Here is a 13343-nt window from a genome sequence, read left to right on the forward strand (position 1 = left end):
CTTAGCTTTGCCAATAGGCCTGACTGTCGAGTGAATTATCTCCGCCATCGATCCAATTAGCTCCAGTGAGTCTCACATAGCGAAATAAAATTAACCAAGTTTCTCTAGCAATTTCTACTCCCGTGGGCCCGAACCTACACTCGGTTTCGTGGTTTGCGACTTTGTCTGCGACTTTCCGGAGATAAATACTCCGGAGCGTCCCTTAGTGTTTGTTTCAGGCGTCAAGGTTTTGTTTTATTTTTCTAGGTCTTCCTACGGACTACCCTACGGCGTCTTACTCCTCCTTTCCCCCTCGAACTATTAAATACCCTTCAGTTGTCTCGGACCGCCTTCACCCATATCACGGGGTTTAGGTTTATTTCCTTTGGTCCTTGGTGATTGTTGTGTGTCAGTGCATATCAGCGTCAGTTTTCTGCTTGGGCCTCAGCCGGCTCTACGCGTCAATATAAGGCAGAGTGTTATGGGTTCTGTGCGATAGAATCCATCTTCTTCCGGATTACTTGCATCGTGTGCATGGGTGGTCTCGCACAGCTCCCAGGTCGTCGGTGACGTGACAGGCGTCACAGATCCTACACTGCATGTCGTATTGGCTGAGGATAGAGAAGGGCGGTTCATAGCTTCATCCTCGTAACTGAATCCAGTACATATTGATGGGATAATAGAGATACTGCGCATTGCCATGGTGTGGTCGCCTTGTCCTGGCCCGGTTATCTGCGCCATGGCTGCGGTAGCCGAGTGCTTGTCGTGTCTTCCGTGTAGCCCATGCACAAGTCTTGCCAGTTTGCTGACTATCCTTGCCTTGTCATCACATACTAGATTCGAGAGCGATGTTGTCAATGGACAATCATGCTATGTCAATTGTGAAGAGTCAACCCACCTGGTCTCTGGCCGATGAATGATGCAAGCTACCCGGAAGTCGTGGCCATCTTGGGATCATCCCTAGATCCCAGAAATTCGCCATCCGTGATCGTGAAAGGACACTCCTCACAAAGGCAGCTCAGCCTATGGCTTTCGTCGATTCAAATGGCTTGCCCATGGCCGAAGGTCGCCTATGCTCTTGTTGCTTTGCTCCGGCATCCAACGGCCTCGACTCGCGACGCGAGTTAGATTGCTATACGGTGCTCTAGGATTCCAGAAGGCTCATCTCGTCAAGAAGGATTGAGGGTAGCTGGCTATCCCCGTAGTGCCCAATCAGGAAGTTTCCAACCTTCATATCCGCGAGGTGTATTATGGCATTCCTTACCCAGCTTCTGCGCTCTATATAACGGCACTCTGCTTTTCTGCTTGGTGATCGCGATGTTCTTGCTCTCTTTCTACTTCGTCAACCTCCTTTCCCTTGGCTGCTCTGTTTCACTGCTTATATCTTGACCACTCTTTCATATGCCTCGCGCACCCTCGACTTTCCCTTCTTTCTCCCTTGTTTTAACTCAGTCTGAATATTCGCATTGCCCCCCTCCTCGCCACCCCTATCGCGATGAGAAATATCCATCCTCTGTTCAAAGCTTCACTAAGACCGATCCACTCATGGTTATGAAGCTTTCTCTTTCTCTCTTCGTGGCACTGACGTTGCGTAGATGACCGTCGACTACCGATACGGTATCGCCAATTCTTCACCTGACCTCTGTCTGGTACGGCGTCCCACCATAGTACTGCCTCGCTTCCTACACTGACCTTACCAGCCTACCGTATACGACATCGAGGAGGAGCGCGAAGAGGAACGGGCAAGCGGGGTTACTATCGTGTTGGCATCGGGAGGGACAGGCAAAACCCCAAAAGAACGCAAGCGTCCAAAGGTTTCAAGGCTTTTAGAGGTAACTTGACTTCTTTACGCAATAGCCCATGCGCAGCCATCATGCTGACTTGTACGTCAGGATCTGGTCTTTACTCTCAAGTTGAAATGCCAAAAGCTGCGGGGCACCCTCGTTCACTCCCCTAAGCAATCTCTCGAGGTCGACCTTCTCTCTTGAGGGGGTATTGGACACGACGAGAGACCTTTTGCCCTTGTAATATCCGTTTTCTCTGCTGCTGCTTCCTGTATGACTAGGAGTGTGATCCTCTGTATTCCAGACCTTGGATGGACTTACAGCCGTTTGCAGATCGATGGACCACCAATCCAGAAAATCGCGTATAGTTGGAGTGCGTCGGAGTGCGTCCCAGGGACGTCGGAAGAAGGTAGGGAAGTCCTGGCGGTCTGATTTCCGTCTCTCAGGGACCTAAAATTGCTTGGCCGACGTGGTCCGACTGTAAATGATTTTTGGAAAGTGGGCCCATCAATCTGCAAACGGCTGTAGTCTGCTTGCTACCAGCCTCATTCCCGAGCGATCTCTCACACTGGTGCTAAATTTGCTCTGAACGCGCTGCGGGTTAATGCGTGCTTCACACGCAGGTGAGTCACTCTCGGGCCCAGCTGATAGAGTTCTGTTAGAGCTGGGTGTGGCCCCTGAGCAGTCCATCATTCGAGATATTTTTATGTCTTTGAGTAAGGAGAAGGTGACCCGAAGGCGCCGGCGTCTTTATTTTCAAGCTAAAGCAGCGACAAAACACTGCGGGGGATGTAGACGACAAACCGGCTGCGCGACAGACGAAAAAATGCGTATATGGCAAAATAAAAGGTGGATAGAAGTATTGGCGATGAAGAAGGAGAGGATATAATTATCGCAAACTCAAGGTATCCACACAGAATGACAAGCAATGCCAGGAGCCGTGAGCAATACGACACCGATGAAGGTATATGAATGGTTAAGTGGGCAAACCGTGCCATGATCCAACGTACACCCAAACCCAAAAAGCAACCCATGGTTTCCGTTGGACACATTCCTCTATAGACTGTGATAAACTTTCGCGCAAGACGATGATAGCGAATAAATATGTTGCGACGATGTCCAATGGCCTAGCGAGAGGTCATCCCGGTGCCCCATAATCAATATTCCCGCTGCGTGAACTCCCTGACGACGAAGGCCCTTTTGTCATCGGATTCCACCTGCGATCCTAGCAGCCACTGGAGGTCGAGCCAGCTAGCTATCGCCTGAGGTTTGGAGACAGCGCTAGCGTCCAGAGTCAGACCTTCGACGCCGTCGTGTACCGCCGCTTCGAACTGGAGGTGCGGGCGAGTGACGGCTAGTCGGTGCGCGAGCACGTGGCAGGCCATGATGAAGAGCAGCACGGTCAGGATGACAGTCCAGCGAGCTTTGCATTGCAGCTGCTGCTTCTTCGATTCCGATAGATAGCACGATATCCGTTCGCGGAGAGTGGGACTGCGAGGCGGCGCGAGGAAGGCGATAGAGAAGTCATGGGATGAGGAAGGGGAGGAAGGCGTGACAATAATAGCAGGTAACGGAGACTTCTCGCTAGCGTCAGGAAGTGATAGATCTAGCATACCTCAGTATGATAGATGGCTGGGTATAATCGAGTTCGACTTGCCTAGCGGCGCTGGGATCAGCGTGTAATCCAATCGCTGGGGCAGGCGGTGGATCCGAGGAGCTGTGGCGGGAGTATTTTCGTGAGACAGCTGGATTTCGGACAGCTTTCGCTTAACGTACCGCGTCCGGAGCGAGTAGTCATAAGTAAATCCTATAAAAGGGCTTGCAGACTGTTACAAAGTTTGAGGTCTCGCGGCTTTCCCAAGAAAACAAATGTCTCGGCCTGGCGAACGAAGACAACGGCTATGCCGAGTAGGTCGGTGGATTAAAGAGTGTGGTGAACGAGCGTGTGCGATAAAAGAGCGAATAGACGATACAGCAGAGCCGTCGCAGACAGTCAAGCGCGAGGCAGGAGACGAGACGGAAACAAGGAACTGAGCGACCGCCGTCTCGATGCGCCGCCCTCGTCGGCGTGCTTCGTTACGTAATATATCCCTTCACGCTGCCCTTGATATAATCACGCACCGATCGGGAATGCGTCCGTGAAAAACATATCTGAGCGGTCTGCAGCAGCCACACCGCAATGCCTCGCATTAGGAAAAGTAAGCGTGCAGGCCTCTCTTTGACTGCAGATTCTAAGTCATTATAGAGACTAGCAAGCGGGGGACGACCCACCAAAGGCAGAAAATCAAGAAGAAGGTAGCCGAGAGCAGGCGCAAGTCCAAGAAGCAGAGCAAGAAGGACGTTACATGGAAAACCAGTATGTTGCAGTCGCCTGGACATATAACAAAGACTAAATGAACCACAGAAAAAGCCAAGGATCCTGGTATCCCGAACAACTTCCCATACAAGGACCAGATTCTTGCGGAGATCGCAGAACAGAGGAGACAGGTGCATAGCGTTGTCTATCCCATACCGTCTCAGGGTTAACGTGGCGAGTACAGGAAGCCGAAGCAAAACAAAAGAAAAAGGAGGAGAAAAAGGCCGCTAGAGCTGCAGCTTCAGCAGAGCAAGATGACGAAGAAGAGGGCTCCGAGTCCGGCTTCGATGCCGTGGGTACCACAACCATCTCTGCCCAGGCGGCAAAGTCGAGGCCTTCTGTCCCAGTCGAAGTCTTGGATGAAGAGGACGAGGTCCCCATACTGATGAACCGCGACCTCCCGAATCTCAAGGCAGTGTTGGACAAGACCGACGTCCTCTTAGAAGTGTTGGATGCGAGGGACCCCCTGCCCTTCCGGAGTGGACGGTTAGAGAAACTGGTGAATGAGGGGAGTGGTAAGAAGAACTTCGTGATAGTCCTCAATAAAATCGGTGCGTGACCTTTATTTTATTGCGGGAATGTGAGGTATCACAGTATACTGATGTGGAACAGATACCGTTCCACGGGAAACTGTCGCCTCTTGGGCAAACCAGCTTCGCACTGAGCATCCGACTTTCCTCTTCCGCTCTGCATCCGCTTTCCTTCCTGCAGATTCGAGCGCGTCTGCTGCAGCGAAAGGCAAGGCGAAAGCTCCTGTAGATGATGGCATGGGGACCGACGCCCTTCTCGAATTCCTGGGCAAGTTGGCAAGTGGCCGGGACGGACAGAAGCCCCTGGTCGTCGCCGTAGTCGGTCTCGCGAACGTGAGTTGGCGCCATTATTCTTGTAATTATTGGACGGTAGTCTAGTCGCTAATTGCGGATTCTCACAGGCTGGTAAGAGCGCTCTGCTCAACACACTCGCCAAGCAAGCTGCATTCCCCATCTACAAGCTACCTTCAATGTCCGCCACTCTACAGGGACCTACCACAACGTCATACGCGCAAGAAATCAGCCTACCTGTGGGAGACAAGCAGATCCGCTTTATCGATACTCCCGGCCTTTCTTGGGAGTCCGGTAGTGCAGAAGACGAGGATAGAAGGCTACGAGACATTTTGCTACGGTCTAGAGGGCGGATCGACAAGCTCAAAGATCCAGAGCCTGCCGGTAAGCCAGATTGTCCCATCTTGTTCGTTGAGGCTGATGTGCCCGTCACAGTGGATTATATGGTCCGACATGCTGAACACGAGGATCTGATGCTTCTGTACAACCTGCCGGCTTTCATTCCAGGCGACACTAAGGGCTTCTTGGCCGGCGTTGCCCGGGTGAACGGGCTCGTAAAGAAGGTGCGCCTCCACGTCTGCCGTGCTGCATTTCAGACGATATTTCTGATACATATCGGTTTACTAGGGCGGTGTCATAGATCATGCCTCAGCAGCGCGCGTTGTCCTCCGAGACTGGATCACAGGCAAAATTGCTCGCTACACCAGTCCTCCGCCCTCTTCCTCAGCATCCGCAAGCGCGACTGATGACCACGCTAAGGATCAGGACGTTCTTGAGAAGCTAAAAACCAGGAAGGAAATGAGGACTAGCCTTGGTCTGGTTAAGATGGCTCCTGGGACCATTGAAGACCGAATGCCTGTCCTGGAGGAGAGCTGGATTGGCGAGAGCGAGTCTGATGAAGAGCAGGAAGAAGGAGGGGGGGTCGTAGACGGTGAGGAGGATGAGCCTGACGAAGACGCCAGCGAGAGTGAAGGCGAGGATGAGGACGAAGATGAAGATGTATCGGATGATGAAGAGGTCTCCCCGGACGAGGTCCCTTCGCCTGCCCCTGGCAAGCGGAAACGGACTGCAAACGTCTCTACGAAGAAGACTCCGCCTTCTAAGAAGGTTGCCTTTGCGGCTCTCCCGAAGGAGTCCAAGCAGTCACGAAGTGCCGGCTCTATGCAGGGGAAGAGCAAGTCGAGACCTCCTGTTAAGGGTAAGCTCAACTCCAATAAAAGGCGACGATGAGGGCTTGTCCGCAGACACTGGCATGTGCATCCTGGTTGTTAGTTGACCGTCATGTTTTTATTCGGGACAACGTGACAGTGCGATAAATCCAGGATATGGTTGCTGCTCATCTGACTCTGAGCGATCCAAAATACAACAGTTACCTCCTTAATCTACAAAACCCTATAGCTATACTTGAGGTTACAATATGTACCACTGCCCCACCAGCAGATACCATAATGAGAGCGAGAAAATCCGCTCAGAATAAATCAAGAGCAGGTACTTGACCGTTCTTAAGCAGCAATTTTGACCACTGCCGTCCCACCATCACGCAGTAAACTCCTGCTACTGAATAGATCTGGCGCATTTTCGAAGGGCAGTACCTTCTTGTCTTCGTTGTTCGTCTCCTCGTATGTGTCGACATCGGTCGGGCCTGCCCAGGGCCGGATGCCCAAGTCCTTCACCATCCGGAGGACCGCGTTTAGGGTATCTGAGATGTCCTCCCCCTCCATGTCGACGTCCGCCGAGACGCTGACCCACGCATACCCAACCTCTTTCTTCTCCTTCCCCTTCTCCCTGAGGCTGTCCTTGCCCTTACTCTTGACGCTGCCCTTGATGCTGGGGCTACCGTTCACCAAAGCAGCTGCAACCTTCTCCCCAGCTGGAACCTTTTTCACGCTGCCTCCACGACTGAGGCCCATGCTCCGTAGACCCGCCCAGAAGTGATCCTGAGCGGTTGGCACGACCCGCTCAAGAAGATCGCCGACAGTGGTAGTGAACTGCGCAGCGGCGAGTCCCGAGCCTCCGCCCATGATATTCTTACACGCGACCCAGACGTCTCTCCCACCGATGGTGTCAAGAACCATGTCGAACTCCTCCCCATCTTCGGAGAGACGTTGGATGGCCTCCAGGATCTCCTCACGGTCTCTCCCATCTCCCCTAGTAGCGGATCCCCAGACGATGTCAGAGGAACCCCAAGCGCGTATCCGTTTCTCCACGATCCTCATCCGTTCCTCCACATCTTCATTCAAGTCCACCTCACCCTCACCGCCGTCGCGGAGGCCCAGGTCAATGACACCGCCCGGCACGAAGACCGTCACATCGACGCCCCGTTTGCTCAGCATTTGCGTGACCATTGCCCCCACGCCGTCGTGGCCTCTGATAATGAATGCCCTCTTCCGCGCAAGGTTTCCTTCGCTCCCGATAACGCGTCTCAGCTCGATCACGCGCTCGAATGTCCGCAAAACACGGTACGCAGGAACGCCGACGGCCGGCAGCAAGGCTAGCTCCTCCAGCGACAACATAGTGGGCGCCGGCATGCGACTGTTCGTAAGCGTCCGGGAGGAGGATAACGACTGGGAACGAGCGTGGGACGACCGAGAACCGCCTGGAGATTGAGAATCCGAACGGGAGTGCTGGGACCTGTACGACGATGACCGGGACAGGATGGCATTGCCATCAGTCCCAGGAGGCGGAGGAGGGGGAACGCGGTGTATTCGATGCCGCTCAAGGAGCACGAATTCGGACAGAGCGCCGCACTACGAAAAGGCTCGTAAGCTTGGGGTACCAACTCGGCAGACCAGTTAATGCTGCTTGATGTCATGAATACTCACTTTTCTGACGTCCAACATCCCAACCACCCATTCGTTCCGCCTGCACACTTCCTCCCTCACACTGCTGCCAACCTCGACTGCGCGTCCCACCAGACTCCTGCCAGGCACGTAGCCAACGGCCTTTCCTGCCTTCCCACCGGCGATATCAGACACGACCTCTCTAACGAGCCTCTCGTCTACCACATCTAATCCTGCTGCCCAAACCTGCACGAGGACAGAATTAGCCGGTACGTACGACGGTGGGGAGAGATGAGAAGTGAGCGCGAGCGGTGTCTCGGACTCCGAAACGTGCCTGTGCGCAAAGGCGCCCTCGTCCTTGCTAGTATTCCTTTTGAATATGTTCCTCTTCTTGGACAATGTACCTGCAACGCCCTTGACTACTTCGACAGTCGCCATCGTAGTAGTTGCCATTCCGCTCTGCGTCAGATCGACTTTGCCGCCGCCGCCGCCATATTCCTTGTTTTTCTTCCTGATCCCCAGGAGTGTCTTCTCCGGGGCGAGGCTCTGACCGGCGCGTGGCAGGACGAGACCAGTGTAGGTGTGCGTCGCAGTACTCGAGGAGCTGGCAGGCATAGGCGTAGGAAGATTTCGCGTGGTATAGCTTTGGGAATATGCGCGAGCATGACCGTGCCCCGAGCCTGATCCGCTAGCCAGTGAAGGAGAGCGGCGACCATGACTCTGAGAACGGGGTATATCGGCTCCACCGGAGGCGCTAGAATTGGAGTGGCTGCCATGACTCGTGTGGGAGTGAGGTGGACGCAGCTGGGATGTCGACGGGGTACTCTGAACTCGCAGCCGGCGGCGAGAACGACTCGAGTAGTTGGAGTTGCGATTGCCCACGGAAGACAGATCATCCTCGTCTTCTTCCATGACCGCGCTCATCCGCTGTCGCTCCTCCTGATCCCACGGGTAATATGAATAGCTCGAGTCTTTGACTTTGCCTTTACCTTTCGACGGGGGTACAGTGCCAGTGGAGCGCGTCCCCGAGGCAGCAGCCAGGTTTACGGTACCGTTCGATGGACCTTCAGGCTGTAGCCAGCGGACATCTTTAGCCCAGTCGTTGCTCGAGTACACCGCTTTCCTCCTATCCTTAACCTCAGGTCCCATACCGGCTCCGACAGATTGCGTGCGTCTGTGTCCATGCCCTCTTTCCCTCGTTCTCTCGTTCGTGACTGTGAGGGTCGTAGCGCTAGATTGTCCAGCGGTGGTGGATATAGTGCCCTTCCGTTGTAGGGAGTGTGTACGATGGTCGTTGACAGACTGGGTGGGGCTGGTAAGATGAGTCGAGGCGGTCATTGGGTTCGTGGAAGAGGAAAAAATAGATGCGTCGTCCTCGGTATCCGAGGAACTGCTGGAGGAATACGTATACGAATGGCGTCCACTCGCATCTCCGTTCGACAGCGAGGGCGTCTGTGGCGTAGATGGGAGGGCGCGTCTGGGGAAGGTGAATGACGCGAGAGACGACTGCGGAGGATTCGGTTTGGGGGGAACAGAAATGGGAGCAGGAGGGATAACTAAGGCAGTATCGGAGAGCGCCATCGAGGTGTGCGGCGAGTTATAAGGGGAAGATAGAGGAGTGTAGAATACGTCGTTTTCCGAGTCTGAATCGGAGTCTCGATGTCCCTCAGGAGTACCGTCGTCATTTATAACACGGTGAGACGGGGATTGGTGTATTTGCAGAAAGGCTGGATCAGAAGGCGTGCCGGGACGGTGGGAGGATGTGCTGGCAATCCGGGAGCGCGAGGATGCATCGGTTGAAGTGACGTCTTCTCGAAAAGGTCCTCGTCGAGGAGATGAACCGAAGATAACTATATCGGGGATATTTTTGGGCTAAGACAGCAAGAGGACAGATAAGAAGCGCTATATGAATGGTGGTACAATAGGCGTTCAGTACATCAAGACGCGCACCTCATATCCACCCGCCCTTCCGACTCCCGCGTCTTCCTCCGTACTGGTCGCAGCGCGTAGCAGCTCGGGCTTGGAAGAGTAGTACTCCCTCGCTGGAGGGAAGGCGTAAGATCGGGACGGTTTGTTCAGGATGACTTGCAGGACGCTAGGTTTGGGCATAAAGCGCGGAACGCGAGCTCGCTGTGGTGTTGATCAGCAGAGGCCCAGGAGCTGTCGCAGTGTTTGTATGTGCAACGAGGCAATGAGGCTGTCCCGCGCGAATATACGGGCTGACTTTAAGACCATGACGTGTGAGCCGGCGGTAAGTCGTGGCTGACACTGCTTGATTAGATCCTCGGACGCGATCGTCGCTAGCGATTGCAGTGATGATAAGACAACGTCCAGGCGGCCTCCTCTGGAGGCGTGAGACCGGTCTAAAATCGACCGGTATATTCGTTCACTAGACAAATCAATTTCGGTCGGTAGAAGGCTGAAATTGTCCGCTTACCGTACGAAAGACACCGTATCATTTTGTCCCACCAAATTGTGAATTTCGACCCCCCCTCAGAACGGCCGAAAATGACATTTTCCAACCGTTTAGTGGTCTATTTCCATCTGGTCATTCAAACCACCATTCCTTGGCTTTGGCACCCCTAGCAGTCAGTGTGCAATGCAGTTGAGGCACCAACATATTTGTATATTCTCTATGTAGAATAGTACAGCAAACTGTGTCATACCCGCCCTGACCCTGAACCATGCATCCCCCAGCCCCCCCTCCTCGGGGCTCCCTATTCAAATCCCTACCAACAGCAACAACACAAAGACTACCTGCCAGATGTTAGATCAGTAGAAGTCATACCACGGCCTCAAGGAAGCACTCACGTACTCGCATAGCTCGACAAGGGGATGGCGGCAAGGTGGTTGATACACCGATCCTGTCGAGATATCTTAGATTCAGTAAACATATTGTACAACGGGTACCATACTCACTTTACAACAACCAACCAACTATCAGGCCTACGACACAGACACGTATTAGACTTCGTCGAGACGCAGGATCGAGAGAATGGACGCACCTTAGTGACCGAACCGCGGCCATCATCTAGCCTGCGACAGTACACGCTCACCGGGGAAGAAGGGCCATGTATACCAGCGGAGCTGCTCACTGCGGCGTCGGCGGCGTCGGCGGCGACGACGGCGCAACAGCGAGCTCATGGCAAGGGCCGGCGTCGAGGTCAGAGGCAAGTTGAACATGTCACGAAGTGACGCAAGTGGGGCTATCATTCCGATCTTCGAACTCCGACCTGTGGGTTCTCACGACTGCTGCTGCGGATTCAACAGACAGAATTCGACCGTTTATCGTATGGAATGCCCAAGTTTGGAATTCCAACTGGTTTCCATACGGCAAGCTATTTCGACCTTATTCGACCACTTTTTGGCCGAAAGTACAAAATTGACCCATTACCGGTCTAATTTAGGCCGGCCTGGCGCGCACAGTGCTCGTCTTATAAAAGCAATGAATTCCACCTCAATGCCGTTCGACCGAACTCGAGGGTCAAGGCCTTGGGGGCATAAACTTACCTCGCGAAGGCCGATGGAAGAGAACGCCACGTGGCTCAGTGGGAAGGGGAGGTTGACTTCGACCATTGTTCAATTTGTTGGACGGGTACGATGGCTTCTTTATATCGTCAGCGGAAAGACCCTAGTGTGAAATGCAGCGGGATAACTCGCGTCGCTTCATGCTCGTACCGCTATATCGTGTCATGGAGCACCCAGCGTGAAAGGCTTACCAACGAGAGCTGACAGCTGCACGACGAAGTCAGGATAAGAATGATGTATGCTCAGACTGATCTACAGCATACCCTCATCTGTGATCGGAGGTCACGGAATTCAGTTCTGATTGTATGCGTCTTGATCTTGAGTGGAGAACGGTAAGACCTCAACATCTGTTCAAGGCATATGGTGGTCAGGGAAAAAATGATAGGCAAAATGCAACGCACATGAGGGTTGCGCACCTGTCAATGTCAATGCTTGACCCGCGTACATAATGCGCTCTCGCCGGGCAAGAAATCATCCAGAAACCTGTCATCCGTGCCAGTTATCAGAGTGAGTACGGCAGTACAATCACGAGCTAAGTTCTACTGACCTAAAGAGATCCAGAGCCGAGCAAAATTCTTCTCCATTTGTGCTCTTCCTTGTGTGCATGTCCAGCTGCAGACGACTCACAAGCATCAGAGGTTCGGATTCATACATGCCTCACAAAGCGTCGGATTGGATCGTTGCGTTAGGGAGGCAGAAAGCACCTTTTTCGCGGTTTTCAACAAGGCGTATGTTGGACGGCCCAATATGTCCATAGGGCATGGATACATACAAAGAGCCAGACGCGCCTTGCAAGTCCTAATGAGCGCGTCAGTCACGTGACGCCCGGCTTACTCCTCGAGCGTTGCCCCGACTTGGAAATTTCCAGCGACCTTCCCTCAGCATTATTCCTCGCGGTGAGGGAGCCCCAGAGATGTCTAGCAAAAAGGCTTCGAAGTCCGACTCTCGGTTCACACTTGACTCGCGCTTTGCTGGAGAGTCTGACGCCGAGTCTTCAAATTCTGCAGGTGCTTCACTCAATCGCCCGGACGAAGTAGCTCATGATGGCGCTTCAGGATCTGAGCGCGAAGAGGAGACTCAAGCTGATATCCACGAAAATCCTGAACGAGAGCATGAGGGCCTGGGGCGAGGAATGGCCCCCGAGGGTTTCTCGGGCCCTGACAAGATCGTAAAACCTCTAACGCCGGAGGCATTGGCTGCGTTCAAGGCTGCACAAGAACGAGCTGGAGTCGTATACATCTCGAGGATACCTCCAGGCATGCAGCCGAGGAAGGTGCGACACCTAATGAGCGCTTATGGAGAAGTAGGCAGGGTGTACTTGCAGCAAGAAGGTAGGAAGCATCCCTGGTGCACGAAGGGTGCGTCGCTGATCGACATGCAGATCCCAAGCGAGCCTACTTACGGCGAAAGTATACTACGACGAAGAAGCCTCATTTCACTGAAGGCTGGGTGGAGTTCAAGGACAAGAAAGTTGCTCGCGCAGTGGCGGAAATGCTTAATGCACGACCGATCGGCGGGAAGAAGGGTTCGCGATGGAGAGACGATGTCTGGACCATGAAATACCTTCCTAAATTCAAGTGGAACATGTTGACCGAGCAAATCGGTGCGGACCCCTTCACAGTAATTTGTCTCCGTGTGATGCTCATGTATGAAAACTCGCAGCCCACGAAGCCGCTATTCATACTGCGCGCCTACGGGTCGAGCTCTCACAATCGCGGTCAGAGCAGCATGAGTACCTCAAGAATGTGGAGCTTGCAAGAGTTCTTGACAAAAGAGCGGAACGGAAGCGGCAGGCTGGCAAAGATGCAGACAATGCGCCCAAGCCTGATCCCAAACGCAAGTCCGACGAGAGTAAGGATGAAGAGAGGAAGTCGAAAAAGCGGAAAGTTGTTCCGACTGATTCTCAAGCCAACGAGAAGCAGTTGGAAAGTGTTTTGGATAGCATTTTCTAACGAGCTCACTGTGATCTTGTAGTAGATTGTAGTCAAGTTGTAGCGCCTGCATATAATAATTTCAGTCCAGACTTCGCCGCGAAGTGCACGCACGGACCACTTGCCGTAAAGGGAAGTTTGAAGCGGAGACTCAAGTCGAGCGA

The 13343-nt window shown here is 53.4% G+C and overlaps 5 protein-coding genes across 5 annotated transcripts; 3 read left to right on the forward strand and 2 right to left on the reverse strand.

Moving 5' to 3' along the window:
* Window positions 1-1574: 1574 nt before the first annotated feature.
* Window positions 1575-1967, forward strand: GLOTRDRAFT_125998 (uncharacterized protein; the record flags this gene model as incomplete). Its single annotated transcript, XM_007864425.1, has 3 exons — window positions 1575-1628; window positions 1680-1811; window positions 1872-1967. The coding sequence occupies 3 exons, from the start codon at window positions 1575-1577 to the stop codon at window positions 1965-1967; spliced, it is 282 nt and encodes a 93-aa protein (XP_007862616.1).
* Window positions 1968-2435: 468 nt separating this feature from the next.
* Window positions 2436-3804, reverse strand: GLOTRDRAFT_136509 (uncharacterized protein). Its single transcript, XM_007864426.1, has 3 exons — window positions 3540-3804; window positions 3421-3480; window positions 2436-3369 (listed from the first exon to the last, which is right to left on the reverse strand). The coding sequence occupies exons 1-3, from the start codon at window positions 3559-3561 to the stop codon at window positions 2921-2923; spliced, it is 531 nt and encodes a 176-aa protein (XP_007862617.1). The 5' UTR covers window positions 3562-3804; the 3' UTR covers window positions 2436-2920.
* A 123-nt stretch (window positions 3805-3927) lies between these two features.
* On the forward strand, window positions 3928-8282 carry GLOTRDRAFT_136510 (uncharacterized protein). The gene is made up of 9 exons (XM_007864427.1): window positions 3928-3961; window positions 4009-4119; window positions 4168-4250; window positions 4304-4670; window positions 4732-4982; window positions 5051-5324; window positions 5376-5503; window positions 5568-7687; window positions 7763-8282. The coding sequence occupies exons 1-8, from the start codon at window positions 3943-3945 to the stop codon at window positions 6168-6170; spliced, it is 1836 nt and encodes a 611-aa protein (XP_007862618.1). The 5' UTR covers window positions 3928-3942; the 3' UTR covers window positions 6171-7687; window positions 7763-8282.
* GLOTRDRAFT_119695 (uncharacterized protein) lies at window positions 6443-9829 on the reverse strand (the record flags this gene model as incomplete). The annotated part of the gene is made up of 3 exons (XM_007864428.1): window positions 6443-7687; window positions 7763-9592; window positions 9671-9829. 3 exons carry the CDS (start codon window positions 9827-9829, stop codon window positions 6443-6445), a joined length of 3234 nt encoding a protein of 1077 aa, XP_007862619.1.
* A 2311-nt stretch (window positions 9830-12140) lies between these two features.
* GLOTRDRAFT_71359 (uncharacterized protein) lies at window positions 12141-13277 on the forward strand. Its single transcript, XM_007864429.1, has 3 exons — window positions 12141-12579; window positions 12630-12851; window positions 12911-13277. Exons 1-3 carry the CDS (start codon window positions 12162-12164, stop codon window positions 13198-13200), a joined length of 930 nt encoding a protein of 309 aa, XP_007862620.1. The 5' UTR covers window positions 12141-12161; the 3' UTR covers window positions 13201-13277.
* The last annotated feature ends 66 nt before the right edge of the window (window positions 13278-13343 follow it).

The sequence above is a fragment of the Gloeophyllum trabeum genome, assembly GCF_000344685.1.
Source record: "Gloeophyllum trabeum ATCC 11539 unplaced genomic scaffold GLOTRscaffold_00002, whole genome shotgun sequence".
NCBI lineage: Eukaryota > Fungi > Basidiomycota > Agaricomycetes > Gloeophyllales > Gloeophyllaceae > Gloeophyllum > Gloeophyllum trabeum.

Coding starts and splice junctions, on each gene's coding strand:
- GLOTRDRAFT_136509 (XM_007864426.1), bottom strand. CDS start 3,561: ATGACTACTCGCTCCGGACGCG. Junction 3,481..3,539: donor GACTACTCGCTCCGGACGCG/GTACGTTAAGCG, acceptor CTCCCGCCACAG/CTCCTCGGATCCACCGCCTG. Junction 3,370..3,420: donor GCTGATCCCAGCGCCGCTAG/GCAAGTCGAACT, acceptor GAGGTATGCTAG/ATCTATCACTTCCTGACGCT.
- GLOTRDRAFT_136510 (XM_007864427.1), top strand. Junction 4,251..4,303: donor TCGCAGAACAGAGGAGACAG/GTGCATAGCGTT, acceptor TGGCGAGTACAG/GAAGCCGAAGCAAAACAAAA. Junction 5,325..5,375: donor CAAAGATCCAGAGCCTGCCG/GTAAGCCAGATT, acceptor TGCCCGTCACAG/TGGATTATATGGTCCGACAT.
- GLOTRDRAFT_71359 (XM_007864429.1), top strand. CDS start 12,162: ATGTCTAGCAAAAAGGCTTCGAAGTCCGACTCTCGGTTCACACTTGAC. Junction 12,580..12,629: donor GGTGTACTTGCAGCAAGAAG/GTAGGAAGCATC, acceptor ATCGACATGCAG/ATCCCAAGCGAGCCTACTTA. Junction 12,852..12,910: donor CATGTTGACCGAGCAAATCG/GTGCGGACCCCT, acceptor GAAAACTCGCAG/CCCACGAAGCCGCTATTCAT.